Source organism: Tenebrio molitor, chromosome 9 (genome assembly GCF_963966145.1).
Source record: "Tenebrio molitor chromosome 9, icTenMoli1.1, whole genome shotgun sequence".
Taxonomy (NCBI): domain Eukaryota; kingdom Metazoa; phylum Arthropoda; class Insecta; order Coleoptera; family Tenebrionidae; genus Tenebrio; species Tenebrio molitor.
The window spans coordinates 11,532,924-11,551,365 of NC_091054.1; the positions used below are offsets into that span (position 1 = coordinate 11,532,924).

Genomic DNA, 18,442 nt, shown 5'->3' on the forward strand with positions numbered 1-18,442 from the left:
CACGTCAGATAGGTATCTGTCAAACGAACAACATATTGCCGACTCAAACAGTCCTTCGTGATCACCTTGTACAAAGGGAACAACTTTTTGCCTCCAAAAAGAAACATTTATTTTTATTATGAATATTTTTCGTCTGTGGACCCCCGACTACTATCTAAGAGTCCACTTCAGGAAAACTGTTTTAAATGTACCTACCTGGCCGCCTGGCATTCCATCTAGATACAAGTTATAAAGTAATTTATAAGTAAAGTCCATTCAATAAACATCTGGACTGTCAAAATCAAAATTGCAGTTGTTAGGTTGATTAAATCACTAGTTATTTTCATATTGCCCAGTTGTTATCTATGATTTTTTAATTTTACAAACTATTCATTTGTTTAAATTGACATTGTCAAATAAATTGCAAAATTATTTAAGTGTATTTTGTAAAAAGGTAAAAATGGAAAGTTCAAAACGAAGTAGGGTGGTTCTATTGGCGCGAGAGAAGAGGGCCATAAGAAATTATTATGAGGAACAAACAAAAAAGTGATAATAACGGGAAGAAATCACAAATTTGTGCCAAAGCCGCTCCAGTATTGTTAATTAAGAATTGGTGTTCGTTCTTGTGATTCACAAATCAAAATTTTGGAGAGATAGGTAAGTGTTGTTCAAGTGTTAAATAATTTTCTTCTGAATAAATGAAACAGATTAGTTTATTTTGGATGATTTTGGTTGTTGTTTAATTTGTTACCTGTTTTCAGTTTGCCGCGTGTTTTTTATAAACTTTATTAAATTGCTCTAATTCATTTAGTTGCAGCAATGAATGATTCAAAACATTTTTAGTTCAATGATTAAAAATGAAAACATAACCTAAATATATTTTGCAACTAGATTTTGATGTCGGTACACTCTAGCGAAAATTTTTTTTATTATACCTGAATCAGAATCCCTGTTTTTGACACTAAAATGCGTGCGAAAAAGGGCCCTTAAAACACTAAAGCTTTAAGGTCGCTTAGGTAGGTAACAACAAATTCACCTACATTTTGAACAATGATAAATAGACATTTATACACAATTTATGATAGCAACGAAACAACAACAATTGACCATTTCTATATCAACGATTAATGACACAGATTACTTCAGAAAAGGTATTTCAATTGGCTTTTTTTTTGTTATAATTTTCAGATTTTGGAGGGTGTATAATAAAAAATAGCGTATGATACACGTTTATAAGGGCCTTTAAAGCACTTGCGACGTTAAAAGCACTCCGCTACGTGTCGTGCTCTTTAAACTCGTCGCGCGTGCTTTAAAGGCTTCCTTATAAACTTGTATCATAATATACTATTATATCCAAGTATGTACAGTCAAAAAAGCATTTTATTTAAAATTTAATTTTGACAGTCCAGGAGTTTTTTTGAATTTACTTATATGTTTGTGCATTTTTTATACAGTGCAAAAACATTAACTCTCTTTTTTCTGCAGTGAATTACAGGGTTGTTGACTCAGCACAGACCAACTTGTCGCTGATATTATCCCAACTATTAGGTATAAAGTAATAGTTTCGAAATATGTATTTGAAAACGACAAATCCCACAGACCAATGTTCTGTTAGAAATGGAGTTTAAACTTTAAAGGTGCGTCATGAATTTAAATATCTCTCGGCATATTACCGTTTCCTTTCTTGTAACACGCATCAGCGATTTTTCACTATGGGGGTGAAATAGTTATATAATTTTATCAAGAAACACCTGGCTGGTCTGTACACCTGGTTGTTTTTGTCTTGAAATGATAAAACCATAGGGGTCTGTACTGTTAACGCATGAATAATAAAACGAGAAAAAACTTTTAATATTTATTTACATATACATATTATATAAAAATTGAGCTTAATTTAACGAAATATACAAAATGCTGTGGTAACAATTATGGAGAGGTGATACATGACGGAAGAAATGAGTTATGAACGCACTGCAATAAATAAGAAATGTTTTCGTTTTAGTTCGTGTTATCACCTTCCCTGGGCACTAGCACCCAATTGTCCAAGGAACTTCTTGCGGCGTTCTCTTTCTGCCGGCTGAGAAGCTCCCTCACCAACACTAGCGATTCTTTTTCTGCCTGTAAGTCTTTAAGTGTCTTCCTTTGTACTTGTTGTTCTTGGGATTGAGCAGCGAGTAGTTTGTTTTTCTTCTGTGAAAGGTACGCGAGCTCAGTTTGCACCTGAAATAATCAAGCTGATCTTCACAAATCGCAAACTGTGCTGCGACGCTAACCTTAAAATATTCTTGAGCTAATTGCTTGTGTTCCTCGAACAGCGCTACCGATTGCGGGTTTTCCCCGTCCGGAGTCGCCGGTCGGAGGTGTGGTTCCAGCAGGAGGTACATTTTGTCCAGATCGGGATCTGTGCCGTCCGGTGTACTCGTCGTGCTCTGTATTCCTGCCTCTACCGTCGTGTTTTTGGAACCTGGAAACAAGTGAATCGCCCGTCAAGTAAATAAACTTATGTTGTTATAAACAAGGAAGAGACGCGGCTTGAACTGGTGCCAGATTTTCGGGAAAAGACAAACACGCGGTTGGGCTGCGTGGGACGCTATTAAAACTTCGATTGTGTTTTGACGCTGCCTAAGGATAAACTTTAGGGTTCGACGCGGGACTAAATAAAGGTCACCAAGGATAAAATGATGAAATGACGGTACACCGAAACCGATCATACAAGACAGTGATTATTATCGATCCATAAATTATGTTTTTTTACAATGCAGCTGTCAGTGTTTCAATAATCGTTGCGGTGATGCTAACATCACTGTAAATCGCAGCTTATGCTGTGTATCGTGTTTTTGAAATCAATAATAGTCTATTATGTTATTAGAAGCAAAAATGAAAACCGTCATATGCATTCACGATTGTTTCAAATTCTGACAATTTATGAAAATCTGACATTTTAGTTGGCACTATTGGCAGTATTGTGAATTGTCATAATAAATCTACATATATTAGGTTATAATTGAACCGAATGCTGCTGCCAATTTGCTACATTTTTTAAATAATTGAACGCATTAGGAACAATATAGCCTAAAACTTTAATTGAAATGAAACATACATATTTGTGGCGCCGTTCTCGTTTGAGAACATTCCTAATATATTAAAATACGATGCATGTCAATAACAAAAAATGTCACTGTCATCTACCTCTGCCTGAGAAATTCTCGAAACGGCAAGGGCGTCAGTGGAAAATTTGCTGAAATGTTTGATTTCTTCTATTTTGTGCCATTTTTTCCTTTGCACCTTGGAAATGAATACGAAATTACAAATGTAGAAAAATTGAAAAAATCAAAAACTAGCGGGTGGAATTATTTATACATTTAATAACAAGTGATAATGGGTGAATCAATAGATTTACGTAAATTCATTTCCGGCAAAGCAAATTCGAATTGATCAATAAAACTTCGGTAATTGTGACCGTAGTGAAAATGAAAATGTTTTTAAGTCTTTTTTTCACACAGCAAAGGTGAGGTGAGGTACGAAACTGGCTTGTAAAAAGCTCCAGGTTTATGAACTCCTTTACATTTATTTCATCACCGCTAATGAGTGTTCGGGATAAGAGAACCAAACCACCGCCACGTCATAAATGCTGATTTAATGAAACTGAATTTGCAAAAGCAGAAAAATCGGAAGGACTTGAACAGAACGCTCAACTCCAAGGGGAAGAGTATTTTAATTACGGTCTGGGTCCTCCGCCGTCGCACAGGTGTCCCTCGCGTACACACGAATGCACTTCCGGACGTCCCACTTCCATGCCATTACATCACCGGCTCGATTAATTACATGTCCGTCCTTTCAAAAATAAAAACGTGACTAAGAAAATTGTGGCCGAATTTATTTTTGATCTTGCCCGGCTAGTTATTATGTAAATATAAGTGGTGAAAAAAACACTATTTACCGTTTTCAGTCTTGCACTCTTTGAATATGATCCAGCTCCGATGCGTTTCGTGCGTGGTGAACACACTGGCTGATGGACAGTCGCACATCTTCCAGGACCGAAAAGACGGAGAAAGTTTTTTTTTTGGTTTTTTTCTCTTTTTCAAACACCGAGAAACATGTTTGACGGATGTAATCGATGCGAACGTATCGATTGTTTATGTTCGGGGGCCACTCGAAAAACTGTATGCTGTACGCGAGACTACGAGCCGCTGCTAAGGACTGGCATCGGGACGGCCGTATGGGTGCGACTGAAATAGCGATACGGAGAAGACGCCCGAACAGCAGCCAGGGGCAGATTAAGAGGGCGACAGCGGCGGACTGGGGAATTTTGAACGGAACTGGGGCTGGGGGGTGCCGGTTCTGTTGGATTTTTCGAGGACGAAACGTTCGTTTGCGTAAATGTCGGCCTTCCCTTGCGACTCTGCGGTCGAAAATCTCGCCGGTTGATCGAGGTTGAGCGGCCAATTTTGGCCGGTGCCGGCACTGGTGAGGCGATCAAGAAACTTCCAACTAAACAAACTAGTCTAAATCGAGCTGCTTGAGTCACCGCTTCTAAAAACAGATGCCCCTTCGTTGCGCCGTTGACTTCAACGTATTCAGGGGGAAGAAAAGGAATTTCGGCCAAATCGAGCTTAAGGCGCCGGGTCTGAACGAATTTAAGGTCACAAAGTGATAAAAATAACGTGGCGATGCCGTGTAGACAAGTCGACTCGGCTTTGATCTTATTTTTATCGTGGACGATGTGTGACTAACGCTGCGACAAATTGAAAATTATGGCCCGACACCTGACCTGTAATGTATGTGTGTGCTTTTTTCCTCGCGTGGAGGGTTAGTAAGAGGCGAGTTATTCGCGGCTGAGTCATGTTCCAAGAAGCCAATGCACCTCAGACTTGAAACACCAATTGCTAAATTTAAATAGGAGGCTCATAATGCAGGGCATAAAACAGCACAATGACAAGGAGATCGCGTAAAAATGTCCAGTTTTTATCAACAGACAGCTGAAGAAGCCGCGCGTCTCGTAAATATGCGACAAAGTAGAGCGGCTCAAGGCCGACGTTACAATTCAATCCCTACCGTTCTTTGGTACCATCTTGTCAAAGCCTGGCATAGTTCTCAGTTGCATGTCACAATTCGTCAACTCCCACGCGTTCTGCAACAAAACGAAACCAATTAATCAAATACGATCAACATTCGACCGAATGCATCAATTTGTTACACTACACGTTATAAAAAGAAGTTGCGTCACTCAACATAACCTAACTTCTCTCAAACTTACAAAAAATCGACTCACCGGATCTATCTCCAAACTGAGGGGTTGAGACAGCTCGGCACTCGGCTGCGGCAAAGACTTCACACCATTGTCGCCGTTAGTGCTGGCCGGAAATTGTTCTATTTGTTCAGAGTAGGGCTCGTATTCCTCGATTTCTTCATAGACGACTTCATCTCCGTCTATAATCTGTAAAGGCTCGTCAGCCCCGGGCAACAATGAACAAATCACTTCCATTTTTTTAACGATCTGTAACAAAAAGTCTGTAATTTTTTTTTTTTATGTACATAACCTTAAATTTACGTGTTATTTATATTAATTGAAATTGTTATGAGGGAAACATTTTGATGTCGTCAGAGTCTGATATAGTTTCGACTTAATCTTAAGTAACTTCAACAACACGTTACTTTTACATTTATAAATAAAAGAAAAGTGGGGTTATGTGATCACTACCTCTTCCATGCTAGGTCTTTTAGATGCATCTTGATCCCAACACTGCATCATCAGCTTCTCAATAGGAGGAGGGCAATTTCTGACTAATGGGGGCCTTGCTCCATTGTGTTTAGCCCACAAAATCATGAAAGCAGATGGATAGCCAGATTCTTTAATGTGAAAAAATGGCTTGAGTCTTGAAATAACTTCCCATAGTATAATGCCCCAACTAAAAACATCGCATTTTTCTGTGTAATTTGACGTTTCAAACACCTGAAATTGAACAGTGAGTTATGTGTGGAGGTTTTAAATTTTTCACGTATACCTCAGGTGCCATCCAAGCAGCTGAGCCTTTATTGTTTGTCATAATTGCAGTCTTATCAACTGCTGTGCCAAAATCACAAATTTTTAACTGTGTTCCCCCATTAATTAATAACAAATTAGGGGGCTTGAGGTCCCTGTGTATCAGGGCTTTAGGTTTCATCCCATGTAAATATTTTACACCCTAAAAAAGTTGACTTGTTACAATTAAAAAAAAAAAATTGTTTCAGTAAGTTACTTTGGCACACTGGTGGAGCCAAGCCATGGCATTGGCCATTGTGTATTGTACATTAGGGGCATGGTGCAAAATATTGAAAAGAGAGCCACCTTCAGCATATTCCATGACAAGACAGATATTTGGAGCCTTAGTACAGGCACCGTACAGCTTGACAATATTCTCGTGTTTGACGCGGGACAACTGACGCACTTCAACAATAAAGGCCTCTTTATCATTTTCAGATACTATGTTTTTCACTGCTACGTAAGTATCACGCCAGATTCCTTTATAAACGACCCCAAAGCTGCCTTCACCGACGGCCTAAAAATGCAATATAATTTTTTTTACGGCGGTATAGATTTACTGTGCGGATCAAGAATCCGCAGTGGCTCCAAATTACCTCAAGTCTTTCAATTTCATTGTAATCGATTTCCTCGACGGGGTACTGATTTATGCTACCCTCATTTTCTGGAGTCGCCATCGAAACAGTAGATTATTACATATTTGAGGAAACACAGCCCAATCACTTCGAATTCATAAAATTTGCAATAAATATTAACCACTTATATCTTTGGTTATGTATCTGTCAAAATTGGAACAAAAATCCCTAGATTTGTTCGAATAGCGGCGCCAATCACATTTTCAGAAGTGAACGTCAGAAAATCGAATAATTTATCTTGGGCAAAAATATGTCCGGGACAGAGAATAGAAGAGGTGAGTACTGAATTAAACGGAATTTTAACCGTTCTGATGTTTCGAATCAGAATCCTTGTTCAAGTCCAAGGTAAAGCCGATGTTGTCGAAAATGCGAGGTAGAATCCTCCAGGATAAATACTTCAATGCAATTTACTTACGAAATATACCTGAGATTACTAGATGTTTAAACAAAGGTGTCAACCCCAACGTACGCTCTTCAGAGTACGGCGTGGCTCCGCTTCATTTACTAGCCGAAAGAAATGATTACATATTGGGGTATCGTCTTTTAGAATGTAAAGATGTCAACGCCGATTTGAAATCAGTTCATGGCTATACTGCCTTACATATTGCCTGTAATTTCAACTGTAAAAGATTTGTCGGCCTGTTATTACAAAAAGGGGCTGATCCGAATCTGTGCGACAGATTGAACAAGTCACCCTTGCACATAGCCGTAGAGAGGGAGTCTTATGGGATAATATTGAAACTGCTGAAAGCGAAAGCAAACGTCAACGTTCTTGACTGTTTCGAGAATACACCCTTATCGGTCGGCATTGTCAACGTCAACAATCTCCTGATCGTCAAGACTCTGCTACAATACGGGGTTAACATGAGTATCGAACACAGGAGGTCACTGCATATATTTTTCGGTATATTACAGATATGAAGATATTTACCATCCCTACAACATTTTTTTTTTAATTTCTTAGAAGCGATTCTAAACTGTCGCAGTATTAATCAGATCGACTTTATTATGCTTCTTTTGGAGAATGGCGTCAACATCAACACAAGAGAAACGAAAACTGGTCGAAATTGTCTCCATTTCGTGGCTATCACCGGTTATTTGGAACTAGCCGTGGTTTTGGTACAAAAAGGAGCAAAGTGGAATGCCATCGATACCAGATACAGGACTCCAGCCAAAGTGGCGATGGAACACGGAAACGAGATCCTCGCTGATTATTTCCGAAAAGGATACAGACCTCCCAACTTGCTGACCACTCTTCCACTGGTCTATCTGTGGACGAGCAAGCTGAAGCTGCGCTTGACCGAGAAGAGGGCTCAACAAGAACAAGAACACGAACACGACGCGAAATAATCAAAACATGATAACACATCAGTATGCACAATTTATTTAATATTACGGAATACAACATTCAATAAATATATTGTATTATTATACTGACTGACTTTTGAAGTTACAGTTTCATAAAACATATAAACATCAATAAACTAGTAACACAGATAGACTTTAAACGATTCAAAAATACGCGATATGAGCTCGGGTTTAGTTAAAAACTTACAAAACTAGCCGATGGTAGAGGGGTACATTTGGTTCGCGTTGATTGCTCAGTAGTTGTGACAGCGTATAATAGTCGTTCTTGTTGGGGCCGTTCAGATACCTCAGCTCTCTGGTAGGATCGTTCCTCTTCTTGGCAACCATAAACCTCTTCTTTCTGTTGTCGGCGAAACCGCCCCATCTTCCCCTCTTTTCGAACGGTTTCTCATCCAGAAGATAACTCGGACCAATGTCGTTGGTGTGTCCGGTGGCGTGCGGGTAAACGGGAGCGTCCAGCCAATTCTCCTCCTCTTCGATGTTGTTGTTTTGGTCGTTGTCCGGTTCACCGCTCCACGGCCTGTAGCCGTTACTTTGCCGTTCGTTCTCGTACAGGGTCAGGATGGTCAGTATCTCTTCGGGAGTGAGGTCCACTTCGCGTTTAATTCTATTATCCGGTCTGGAACGCAACATGATTCATTCCGATTTATTTCCGGGTGAAATCTATGGAGCTCGTGGGGGGAGAATCGAATTAGATTGGTTTCGTTTCTTTGAGCATCGCGAGGAAATGTGTTATCGATTGCGCCAGCAGGATTCCCGAGAGCGGAACAAATAGCAACAAGTGATTTTAATTAGGCGGATTAGTAATCGTAGCGGCGCACCGACTTGTTCACGCTAAGAGAGTAAGAGACGGACGTTTTTCAGAACTGTCTGACGCAGAACCGGTCAAAATAGAAAATTGCGAGGTTTATCTCCGTATTATCGTATTACCTGTCCACTCCCTAGTCGAAAATTTTAGAAAATTGAGTGGTGCAAGTTGTGTTTGGGAATAAGTCATAAATCTGTCAAATGTCAAATATCAAAAACTTTAAATCAGATATAATATTGTGAACATGAAATCGGAAGAATTTTAATATAAAATGCAACAATACCAAATAAAGCGCATGAATTTAATTTAAACATTTAAATTTGGTTGAATGTTTTTGCGGACGAAGATCAAAACTGCCAACTATACAAAGTAGAAAGTACTGGAAGGTAACTCTGAAACTCTTGACAATCTTTAGTGCGCGAATATTAATGAACTCGACGACACTCATTTTATCGAAATATCAATTTTTTTATTATGGGAGGAGCATCGATAGTTTTTCGCTAATATGCGTAACGAACCCGCTCTTCCCCTTTCACAATCGGGCGTCCATCGTGTTTGGACAACAGCATTTCCATAATTAAAAAAACGAACCAATCAAACGAAGTGCGCGTTGTGTGTGGCCTCCGGATCGATAGCACTTGTTTTAGAAGAGACATAGCGACAGTGACGCAAAGCCCTATCGATCTGCCGTCGGTCTCGCTCCAACCAACTTGTTGCTAATAACCCGCTCCCTCCCGGAGTCACGTTGGAGGATCTTACCTGATCTTCCTAGCGTCCCGACGCCTTCGCCTGCGTCTGTCGTCGTTTTCGTAATACCGATATTGATTCAGAGGTGCTGGATCGCCGTATAATTCTGATTTTAGAACTGCATTTTCTAGCGCCTCGTCTAGTTTTTCTTTGTTGGTGCCGTAACGAAAGCCCTTTTCGTACTCGGCGACCGATTTGTCGTCGAAGGGGGCGTCGGCGTTGTTGTACAGTCCTGACTGGAGGTTTGCCAGTCCTTCGGGGCTCTGGTACAGGCTTTGCTCCTGTTCCCATTCGTTGAGTGACTGCTGGTCGGGGGTGGGATTCTTTAGACTGTTGGTCCCTGGAAACACGGTTTGGTCGGGGGCTCGTTAATTTTTATGCGACTTCTATGTATCAGACGTAACGCGACTAATAACTGACGCAATAAAACGAAAAGTGTCATTAATGACGGTTTTATTTCACCGTTTCCGGACTGTCTGCTCTGGTGAAGCGTTTGACAGCTCGCTGAAGTACAAAACTTGATTTGTTCGATAAGATTTCATTTTTCGGCAAGTCGCTTATTCTGTTGGACCGACTTAAATTTTTTAAGAAAATGGGAAAATAGATAAAATACACAATTTCACTGGAGAAAGTAGAAATAGAAATTGCATTTTTTGTTCGACACTGTCAGAATTTGAAAATTTTCTCCTGTGTGAACGGATTTTGATAAATGTCACAACTTGTCAAAACGAAACGTCAAGCTAATTTTAAAGATTTTAAGCGATTTGGAGCCTCGTCGAACAAAAAAACGTTGTATAAAACTCGTTCGTGTGTAAAGTGGGCCTTTTTTGGCACAATTTACACACAAACTCGTTAAATAAACTACAATTTTTTTGTGTGTTGTTATTTGTGATGTCAGCCATTTGGAATCTGTTCGGCATTTGTTAATGACACCCCATTACAGTCGACTCGACTTTTTTGTGTTAAATGAAATAATTGAAGATTTGCTTTGTGTCTTTGGATTTGTTGCGATTAGAGCTTTTTCGTCTAATTATCTTACCTCTTTTGATTGCGGTAGGTTTACTGTAATACGGGACATCTCTGCTCCGTTCCTCGACATTGTTCATTGGGGGATGAGCCCGTTTCACTGTAACAAAACAGAACAAGATTTTTTTTCATTATCGTGTCAAAGTATCGATTCAGTTCGTGTGCTGCGTCCGGTTTTATTTTTTAAAAGTGAACAAATGGTAACAATAAACTGATGACAAATGACGGGTAGAGCGGTTGGCAAACATATTCTGCGGTTATCTCCCCTAATTGTTATCGTGAAAAGTGAATGACGATTTATTTTTAACGGGGGATTGCAGTCATAATTCATTATCCCCTTCGAATGAAAGAGTAAACATTCAGATAAGATTTTTGTTAGGTACAACCAAAGAGCACTCGCGGTAACAAAAATGTACTGTCGCGAGCAAAAAATTTTGGTCGTCAATGTCATTTCAAAATTTGGTTGGATTGTCACAAATTTAAAAAATTTCCCTGCCTGATTATCCCCACGTCACCAGTGTCAAAAAATTAAGAAAAAAATGACAATTAATGTCATACAACATGATGATAGGTTAGGATATTTACGACTGTTTTACAATGGAGCATTTTTTATTGCGTCAAAGAATGACCTTGACGACCAAAATTTGTTGCTCGCGACTGTAGGTAACGATTCAATTTTATTTGAGTCTTATTGGATGTTTATTGTGAAGTCGTTTTGGGACCAACATTTAGTGATTGTTAGTTTCAGATTGTGACTTCAGAAAACTTGAAATAAATGAAATATGTATTACAAGTAGGTACGAGAATAAAATGTTAATACAATATACAGTTGGCTTAAAAAAAAAACGGGAAATGAAATTTGACCTAATGTGAATTGGAAATTTAATTTGTCAATTTATGTCAATTTGTGTCTGTTTGGCAGTAGTACATATTTCTGACACATAAGTGCAGTTTTTTAACCTAAATTCTAAAAGGCCGTTTCAAATTATAAAAATTTAATAAAATCTGACAGAACTTTTTCTGACAGTTCCCGTTTTTTTTGAAGCCAACCGTACTATTCCGGACACGGAATCTTGGCCACAACTGACATTTAACTGACAAATATGTGTAAACTGGCCTTTATTGAATATAACCCAACTTTTGACTCGACAGTGCCATTTCTCTGCTTTTTTGATGTCACAAGAAAAACTTCAAAGTGATTTTAATAATTGTCATTTATTAATGACACTAATGAAATGATTGGTTTACATCATTTTTTTTAGAAATGTCTAAAAAAATGTTGGCCAAGATTTCGTGTCCGGAATATGTAGTACATACAGTTTTTGAAAAGACATGTGCCAGCTTCCAAAGTGAGCATTTGTCTCTTGAGAATAACGATATGTAATTTAACAGCAAAATGCCTTTCTTTGTAAATAATTTGATTCGATGATAGTATTTTGAGGATCAGCAACAAATCATGAACGTTTTTCCGGAAAATTACCTATTTAAGTCCCATCATTGCTTGTTTGTTACCCAGATAATGTAGCAACAAAAGAATTTATCGGATAAAATTTGTGAGGTGCTAGGGCTGCAAACCTGTTGCCAGTACTTCCTTCGGAAAAATGTCTATTCTCAAACTACAAACTTTAAACTTCGTTGATCAATGTTTGACAATTTTACGAGGTGTAAAAGCAACCGTTCGACGTACTTACCTTTGTTGTTCCTCAATTCACTGGCCTTGATCTCTTCGATCAGCGACGCCGGTATGGCCAACGTGAGCACCACACAAGATGCTAGTGTGGCCCATTTCAGGCTGCAACGCAGTTCCATGCTGTGTTGCTCGTCTGAAGCGCTGAAAACTACTGAAAACCCGGCCGCTGAAGTACACTGTTTGAATGAGGCAAACGTGGGCGGCACGTCTACTACGCATTCCCGTGGGGGTGGGAAAACGGCGAAAAACCACGCACACTTTTCCATTTAAGTAATGAGACTACATGCCCGGATGAAAAAAAAAAACAGGTTGAAATAACGCGAGGACTGGGCATCGGGGCGCCTTCAACGAATTTGAATAAATTAAGTCAGCGTAATGAGCGGAAAAAGATATGCTAAAATATGTAAAAGTGTCTGGAATGTAGGTTGACGACGCCGCGTCGAGAACCCATGAAAAAGGCCGTTTCAGGGCGAGCCTGGAATTGAATTTTTTAGCAAAGTGTGCTTCGTTTGCCACGATTTTGGTGATGTCTCTGCTTGATTCGTCCTCAACTTAAAAATGTCAAATATCAAAACCTACTCACTCCTGATTTTTAATCAATTTTTGTCGAGCATCTTTTAACGAAAAAAAACGTCAATTTTTTATATTGACTGATAGCATGAATAATGCATCCCGTCCTTCTATTTTGATGGACATTTTAATTAAAACAATTTTCATCAAAACAAAAAAATCTAATCAACTTAAAAACTTTATTTACATAACTGACAATTACGTAAAAAATTATGAACTATAAGAGTTGCTGTTGTATTTTTTCTTTTTATTCGACTTCTTTTTGTGTCGTCTCTTATGGTCACTGTCTGAACTACTCGATTCCGCCTTCTTCCCTTTCCTCTTCAATTTTTCTTTATGTGTTTTCGACGTCCCCAATTCGTCGCGTTTTTTCTTTTTTTCTTCTTGTTTTTGTACATTTTCATACTTTCTTTCATATTTTTCTGACTTATGACGTTGCGAAGATCTTGATCGATCCCTCTTTCTGTGTTCAAAACTTGGTCTGCGTCTCTCGCTTCTGTCCTCATTTCTCCTCGGAAATTCTCTTCCTCTAGGACCATCTCTACTTTTCTCTTGTCTTCGACTATCAGTCCTTCTCTCTGTATTCTTCACATCTCTGCTTTCATACTTCTTCTCCTTGTTTTTCTGATACTGTCCTTTGCCCAAATTCTGCTCTTTTTCTCCATAATTTCTCACTCCTCGTCCTTTTCCCAACCATTTTACTTTTGAAACGGACTGACTGAAATCTACGTGGATTCTTCGGTCATCGATCAGTACATTGTCCATTTTGAAATATGCGTCTTCGCAAGCTTTCTGTTCTTCAAACTCGACAAAAGCGTATTGCAAGGAGTCTCCTGTTTTCCTGTCTCTAATAACTTCGCACGATTTAATCTTTCCAAATCGGCTAAAAATAATCTCGAGGTCATCGTCGCTGGTCACAGGATTTAATTTACAAACGAATAAAACGTTCTCAGGAGGTGCCATATCTGCGTCAGGAATATCTCCGACCATTTCCAATATTGTCGCCCTAGCCCTTGCTTCGCGTTCAGCAATCATCTCACTGACTTCCCCTACTGTCTTCCCTGCAGTCTCGTCGATCTCTTCGTCCGGAGCAATTCGACCACCTTGCAGACGCTCTGCACTCGGGGACGGTGACCTCGAGGGTATCCGCAATTTGTTGTCGTCGGGAAATGGATCGTCCAATATTACAGTATGTGTGATACGAATATCTTGATAAGGACGATCATCATTATCACAAATTGCTTCGTTCATTATTTCCAGGACATCCAGACCTTCAACGACTTCTCCAAATACACAGTGTCTTTCGTCAAGGTAGGTTAGATCTGCCCCCAGCGTGAAGAAAAACTGTGACCCTATCATGCTGTTTTCATTACCCACGAATGAGATTTGACCCATAGTGGTGTGTTTAATTCGAGGGTTTGTCTCAGGCTCAAAGTAGCGCTTGAGGGGGCCGTCTAACACACCAAAAATAGATTCCCCGCCGGTGCGGCTTCCTGTGGGGTCGCCTGTCTGGGCGATAAATCCGCGACTCACAGTGTGGAAAAGATTGTAATTGTAGTATTTGATCTTGCACAATTTTAGGAAGTTATGGCAAGCTCGGGGGCGACGCTTTGTGTACAGATCGACGGTAATGTCCCCTAAAGTTGTTTCGACGACCACCGACATTTTGAGGTTAGATGCGGCTGAAACGAAAATTGATTAGAATCTCTGTTAGATTAGAATGAAATCAAACTAACTTAAATCACTAACCAAATGTACAAAGTTTGTTGTGTTCAAGTCGATTCCGGTTTAATTTTGCGTAACCTCATACCAATTCTAAAATAATACATCTAACAAGACACTAGAGATCGTAGAGAATAGGTTAGGTTTTTACTTTTTTAGACAAGAGTAGCAGGTTGAGGTTATGTACATTTATTAATAGGGAAATTTATCTAAAGTAAATTCAGGCTGGATTGGGAATTTCAAGGTCAAATAATTTATTTTTTGGCTATGTGATTATGTCTTAAAATAGTGAGATGTAGGGAACCAATATAACGCGAATTTAGCGCAGTAAATTCAGGATGGATTTGGTATTTCAAGGTCAAATAATTACATTTTTTGGCTATGTGATTAAGGACCGGTTTCCTCAACGCCAGTTAAAGTTAATTGTATTAGAGATATTTTCATATTTGATGGCGGAAACAAAAGACTGAGAAATGTCACAAATTTGTATTGTCAGTGTCAAATTTCTCAAAGACGTTCGTGATTTCGACAGAAATGCAGCAAATTGGCAATAAGAAAGTTATTCATCGTCGAACTAGAGACAAAATTTGTAGATTATATAAGAATAACTTTTCCTTTTGAACCACTGACAAAAATTGGTTTCCTTAGAATTAATTTTTTCAATCAATTTAGCGAAAATTTAAATTTACCTAGACATTCCTTTTTACGGCGTTTATGAGAAATTTGACACTGACAATACATTTTTGTGACATTTCTCAGTCTTTTGTTTCCGCCACCAAATATGAAAATACCTCTATATAGTTGACTCAAGTTGCAAAAAACCACTTGTCATTTGCAACAGCATTTTCTTCATATTTTTGAACCAGATAAAGGCAGAAAGGGACCAGAAAATCATAGTTTGGGTTGAATATTTTCCATATAAGTACAGTTTTAAAGTAATTTCAAATGACTAATGCCATAAAAATGCTGTTCCAAATGCAAAGTGATTTTTTGCAACTTGAGTCAACTTTATTATAAACCATTCACGATTATTTCAAATTCGGACTATCTATGAAAATCTGACATTTTAGTTGGCAGTATTGTGATTTGTCTTAATAAATCTATTTTAGGTTATAATTCAACCGAACACTGCTCCCAAGTTGTTACATTTTTTAAATAATTGAACGCATTAGGAACAATAATCGTAAAATTGAGCCAAATATATGTACCTGACACTATAGCAAATATAAAACAAAAGTCTTTACATGGGAGATATTTTAAAGAACTAGAACAACCAGAAATTAATATTCAAGCTTCTCATGCATGGCTTAAAAAATCAAATATTCATCCTGAGACTGAGGGTTTTATATTTGCAATACAAGATCGTGTTATAAATACAAAAAATTATAAAAAACACATATGCGGATTACAATCGATCATTGATAAATGTAGGATTTGCGGAACTGAAGGGGAAACCATTGAACACATCATTTCTTCTTGCACCGTTTTGGCTCAAAGCGAATATAAAAAACGTCATGATATATTCGCAAAAATTATACACATGAATTTAGCAGTTAAATTCAACTTATTAAAGGACACACAACCACATTATATTTATAAACCCGAAAGTTGTTTGGAAAATGACAATTACAAATTATATTTTGGTCGTACAGTTTTAACCGACATTCATATTCAGCATAACAGACCAGACATTATTATTTTAAATAAACAACAAAAGCAAGCATATCTTTTAGATATAGCTGTTCCAAATTCACACAATATAACACAGACATATAATACAAAAATTAATAAATATTTAGAACTCTCCGTTGCTATGAGAAATCTTTGGTGTTTAGAAAAAATTTCGATTTTACCATTTATAATTTCAGCAACAGGAATAGTACCGCAATCTCTTTTTAAAAATTTAAAAATTTTGGACTTAGACAACAAATTGGTGGTTGAAATTCAAAAAGGTATATTATTATACTCATGTCACATCGTGAGGAAATTCCTTAACATTGACACAGAACATAAAACACAAAAAAGTCAAAATGTGGAGGCGAGACGCCGGTAATTATGTTGATAAGCACTGCACTATTACTTAATAGTATTATCCGTAATAGTGTATGTAGACTCGTATTAAACCGTAAAGGACCTGAGGGCGGAGCTTAGCTGCGCGGCCTTTAACACGTCAGTAGCGTAGGGAAAATGAGAATTGCTGGGAGCCACAACAGTGGCGCATCATGCAATGGGAAATTTTCTCCGTAAAAAAAAAGTTTGAGCAGTTTGGGACTTTTGACATATTTGAGAGCGAAGTTTAGCATTGTTATTTTATAACTAATGTAATTTATGCGTGCAGAATTGAGGATAAAAGTATTAACACGTAAAATCAACTTTTTATTAAATTGAATAATTTATTGATACATATTTTAACTGGCAACTGATTTCTTTACACATTTGCCACTTCTATCAGTCCAAGAGTGATTTGGTAAATGTGTAGTGTGGACATAGCTCTCAGCTGTGTAGAAAATTGTCGACCTTCGTCTCTGTATTTTAAAATCTGCTTCAAATACTTTATCCTGAGCAGTCGAATGTCATAGGACTCCATTAGTACTTTTCTGTTGTCCTCAGTTTTGCGTCATCTAGAAAAAGTTAATTTTTATGTAGACTTTCTTAACTGTAAAAGTACATGCTTAAATTCCAGCTCTTTAATTAATCCTAGCAAAGTGGATTTTGCTACCAGAGAATGGAATTTCCATATCTTGCATTCGATATAAAATCCCTTTCACGGTAGTTCGCTTTTCCGTACCTGATAGATTATTTCTCTAACAGCATGTCTCTCAGCTTCGACTAATTCATGTCGTTTTTGCTGTGGTCGCTTCTTTCTTGGGGTTGAAGAAGAAGTGGAAGCTCCAGCAGGTTTTGATTCTTTTACAATCATTTTGTACATCTCAGATATACCACTGGACGCTATAATTCGCTGTTTGTAATTGACGATTGGAATAGTCAATTCCTGATGGTTGCTAACACACTGATTCATGTCTCATGAATGCGATAACGTTGGCGATAATTTCGCGAGCTTGACTGTAAAATTTTCCCACGCTGGCCGAAAGTAAGATGGGAAACCATGTCAATCAGCTACTAAAAATACCTGCAAAAGTCCGGTGGTGTTAGTTAAGTTTTCATTTCATTTCATTTGCAAGTCAACTGTTATTGAAAGTGAGGTTATGAAATTATTATTTCTTTTAATTTTTTTGTACTTACGAAAACTGTAAAGATATCTTCAGTTGTCTCGAGAAACGCAGATTTAAAGCCTTGGGTGAACTTGGTAAGCGTAAAAAGTAAAGTCGTAAATAAAGTTGCAGTACATGAACATGTAAACAACTCTCTGACAAATCTAATCTACCCTATTTTCGGCCGAATGGACTCGACCACACAAATTGGTTTTGCGCGCAGATCACGTGACCGTCCCTTTACACTTTACGGCAACTCTACTCCGGCAAAATTGCCGTGCCGCCGGGTGGAGGTGGGATACGAAAACTGAAATGAAACATACATATTTGTAGGGCAGTTCTGGGTAAATTCGTATTAACTAAATTAATGACGGAATTGACAACAATGCGAATATTTAAAAACGAAACGTCATATGACAGGACCTGACGCCAATCTAACAAAAAAAATATCGCGGCCGCCTGCGTGTTTAAAATAATCGTGAACGGCATATAGGTTAAAATGCTTCGTTACTTTAGTTACCTATTGTTGTAACAATGTTTTCGTATATTTTAATCTGTAGTTAAATTTTACTCACGTTGGTGAAACCCCTGCGAAACCGGCCCTATGTGTTGTTTGTAAATAAATACTGAAACTGATATGCAGGGAACCAACATAATCGAAAT

At 38.2% G+C, this 18,442-nt stretch overlaps 4 protein-coding genes across 6 annotated transcripts; 1 reads left to right on the forward strand and 3 right to left on the reverse strand.

The window, feature by feature from the left end:
• Positions 1–1,822: 1,822 nt before the first annotated feature.
• On the reverse strand, positions 1,823–6,738 carry LOC138138666 (mitogen-activated protein kinase kinase kinase 7-like). The gene is made up of 8 exons (XM_069058675.1): positions 6,598–6,738; positions 6,219–6,518; positions 5,985–6,164; positions 5,681–5,932; positions 5,252–5,476; positions 5,035–5,110; positions 2,253–2,443; positions 1,823–2,199 (listed from the first exon to the last, which is right to left on the reverse strand). The coding sequence occupies exons 1-8, from the start codon at positions 6,676–6,678 to the stop codon at positions 1,978–1,980; spliced, it is 1,527 nt and encodes a 508-aa protein (XP_068914776.1). The 5' UTR covers positions 6,679–6,738; the 3' UTR covers positions 1,823–1,977.
• Positions 6,739–6,822: 84 nt separating this feature from the next.
• Positions 6,823–8,069, forward strand: LOC138138670 (uncharacterized). Its single transcript, XM_069058679.1, has 3 exons — positions 6,823–6,911; positions 6,962–7,540; positions 7,601–8,069. The coding sequence occupies exons 1-3, from the start codon at positions 6,887–6,889 to the stop codon at positions 7,984–7,986; spliced, it is 990 nt and encodes a 329-aa protein (XP_068914780.1). The 5' UTR covers positions 6,823–6,886; the 3' UTR covers positions 7,987–8,069.
• On the reverse strand, positions 7,998–12,472 carry LOC138138667 (prohormone-2-like). The gene is made up of 4 exons (XM_069058676.1): positions 12,277–12,472; positions 10,599–10,685; positions 9,572–9,899; positions 7,998–8,623 (listed from the first exon to the last, which is right to left on the reverse strand). Exons 1-4 carry the CDS (start codon positions 12,392–12,394, stop codon positions 8,188–8,190), a joined length of 969 nt encoding a protein of 322 aa, XP_068914777.1. The 5' UTR covers positions 12,395–12,472; the 3' UTR covers positions 7,998–8,187.
• A 533-nt stretch (positions 12,473–13,005) lies between these two features.
• On the reverse strand, positions 13,006–18,377 carry LOC138138665 (peptidyl-prolyl cis-trans isomerase sig-7). Of its 3 annotated transcripts, none has more exons than XM_069058671.1 (2): positions 18,355–18,377; positions 13,006–14,527 (listed from the first exon to the last, which is right to left on the reverse strand). In XM_069058671.1, the coding sequence occupies exon 2, from the start codon at positions 14,508–14,510 to the stop codon at positions 13,056–13,058; it is 1,455 nt and encodes a 484-aa protein (XP_068914772.1). In that variant the 5' UTR covers positions 14,511–14,527; positions 18,355–18,377; the 3' UTR covers positions 13,006–13,055. The 3 variants fall into 3 exon arrangements, with proteins under 3 accessions (XP_068914772.1, XP_068914775.1, XP_068914774.1); XM_069058674.1 differs by lacking the exon at positions 18,355–18,377 and adding an exon at positions 14,595–14,974; XM_069058673.1 differs by lacking the exon at positions 18,355–18,377 and adding an exon at positions 14,582–14,973.
• Positions 18,378–18,442: the final 65 nt, after the last annotated feature.

What these genes read in the sequence shown, in the direction of transcription:
- LOC138138670 (XM_069058679.1), top strand. Translation starts at nt 6,887, where the DNA reads ATGTCCGGGACAGAGAATAGAAGAG. An exon ending in CGGGACAGAGAATAGAAGAG is followed by an intron (nt 6,912 to 6,961) that starts GTGAGTACTGAA and finishes GTTTCGAATCAG; the next exon opens with AATCCTTGTTCAAGTCCAAG. An exon ending in GTCACTGCATATATTTTTCG is followed by an intron (nt 7,541 to 7,600) that starts GTATATTACAGA and finishes TTAATTTCTTAG; the next exon opens with AAGCGATTCTAAACTGTCGC.
- LOC138138667 (XM_069058676.1), bottom strand. Translation starts at nt 12,394, where the DNA reads ATGGAACTGCGTTGCAGCCTGAAATGGGCCACACTAGCATCTTGTGTG. An exon ending in TGAATTGAGGAACAACAAAG is followed by an intron (nt 10,686 to 12,276) that starts GTAAGTACGTCG and finishes GTTTTGTTACAG; the next exon opens with TGAAACGGGCTCATCCCCCA. An exon ending in ACCTACCGCAATCAAAAGAG is followed by an intron (nt 9,900 to 10,598) that starts GTAAGATAATTA and finishes CCGTGTTTCCAG; the next exon opens with GGACCAACAGTCTAAAGAAT.
- LOC138138665 (XM_069058671.1), bottom strand. Translation starts at nt 14,510, where the DNA reads ATGTCGGTGGTCGTCGAAACAACTTTAGGGGACATTACCGTCGATCTG.
- LOC138138666 (XM_069058675.1), bottom strand. Translation starts at nt 6,678, where the DNA reads ATGGCGACTCCAGAAAATGAGGGTAGCATAAATCAGTACCCCGTCGAG. An exon ending in ATGAAATTGAAAGACTTGAG is followed by an intron (nt 6,519 to 6,597) that starts GTAATTTGGAGC and finishes TTGCATTTTTAG; the next exon opens with GCCGTCGGTGAAGGCAGCTT. An exon ending in TAGCTCAAGAATATTTTAAG is followed by an intron (nt 2,200 to 2,252) that starts GTTAGCGTCGCA and finishes TGATTATTTCAG; the next exon opens with GTGCAAACTGAGCTCGCGTA.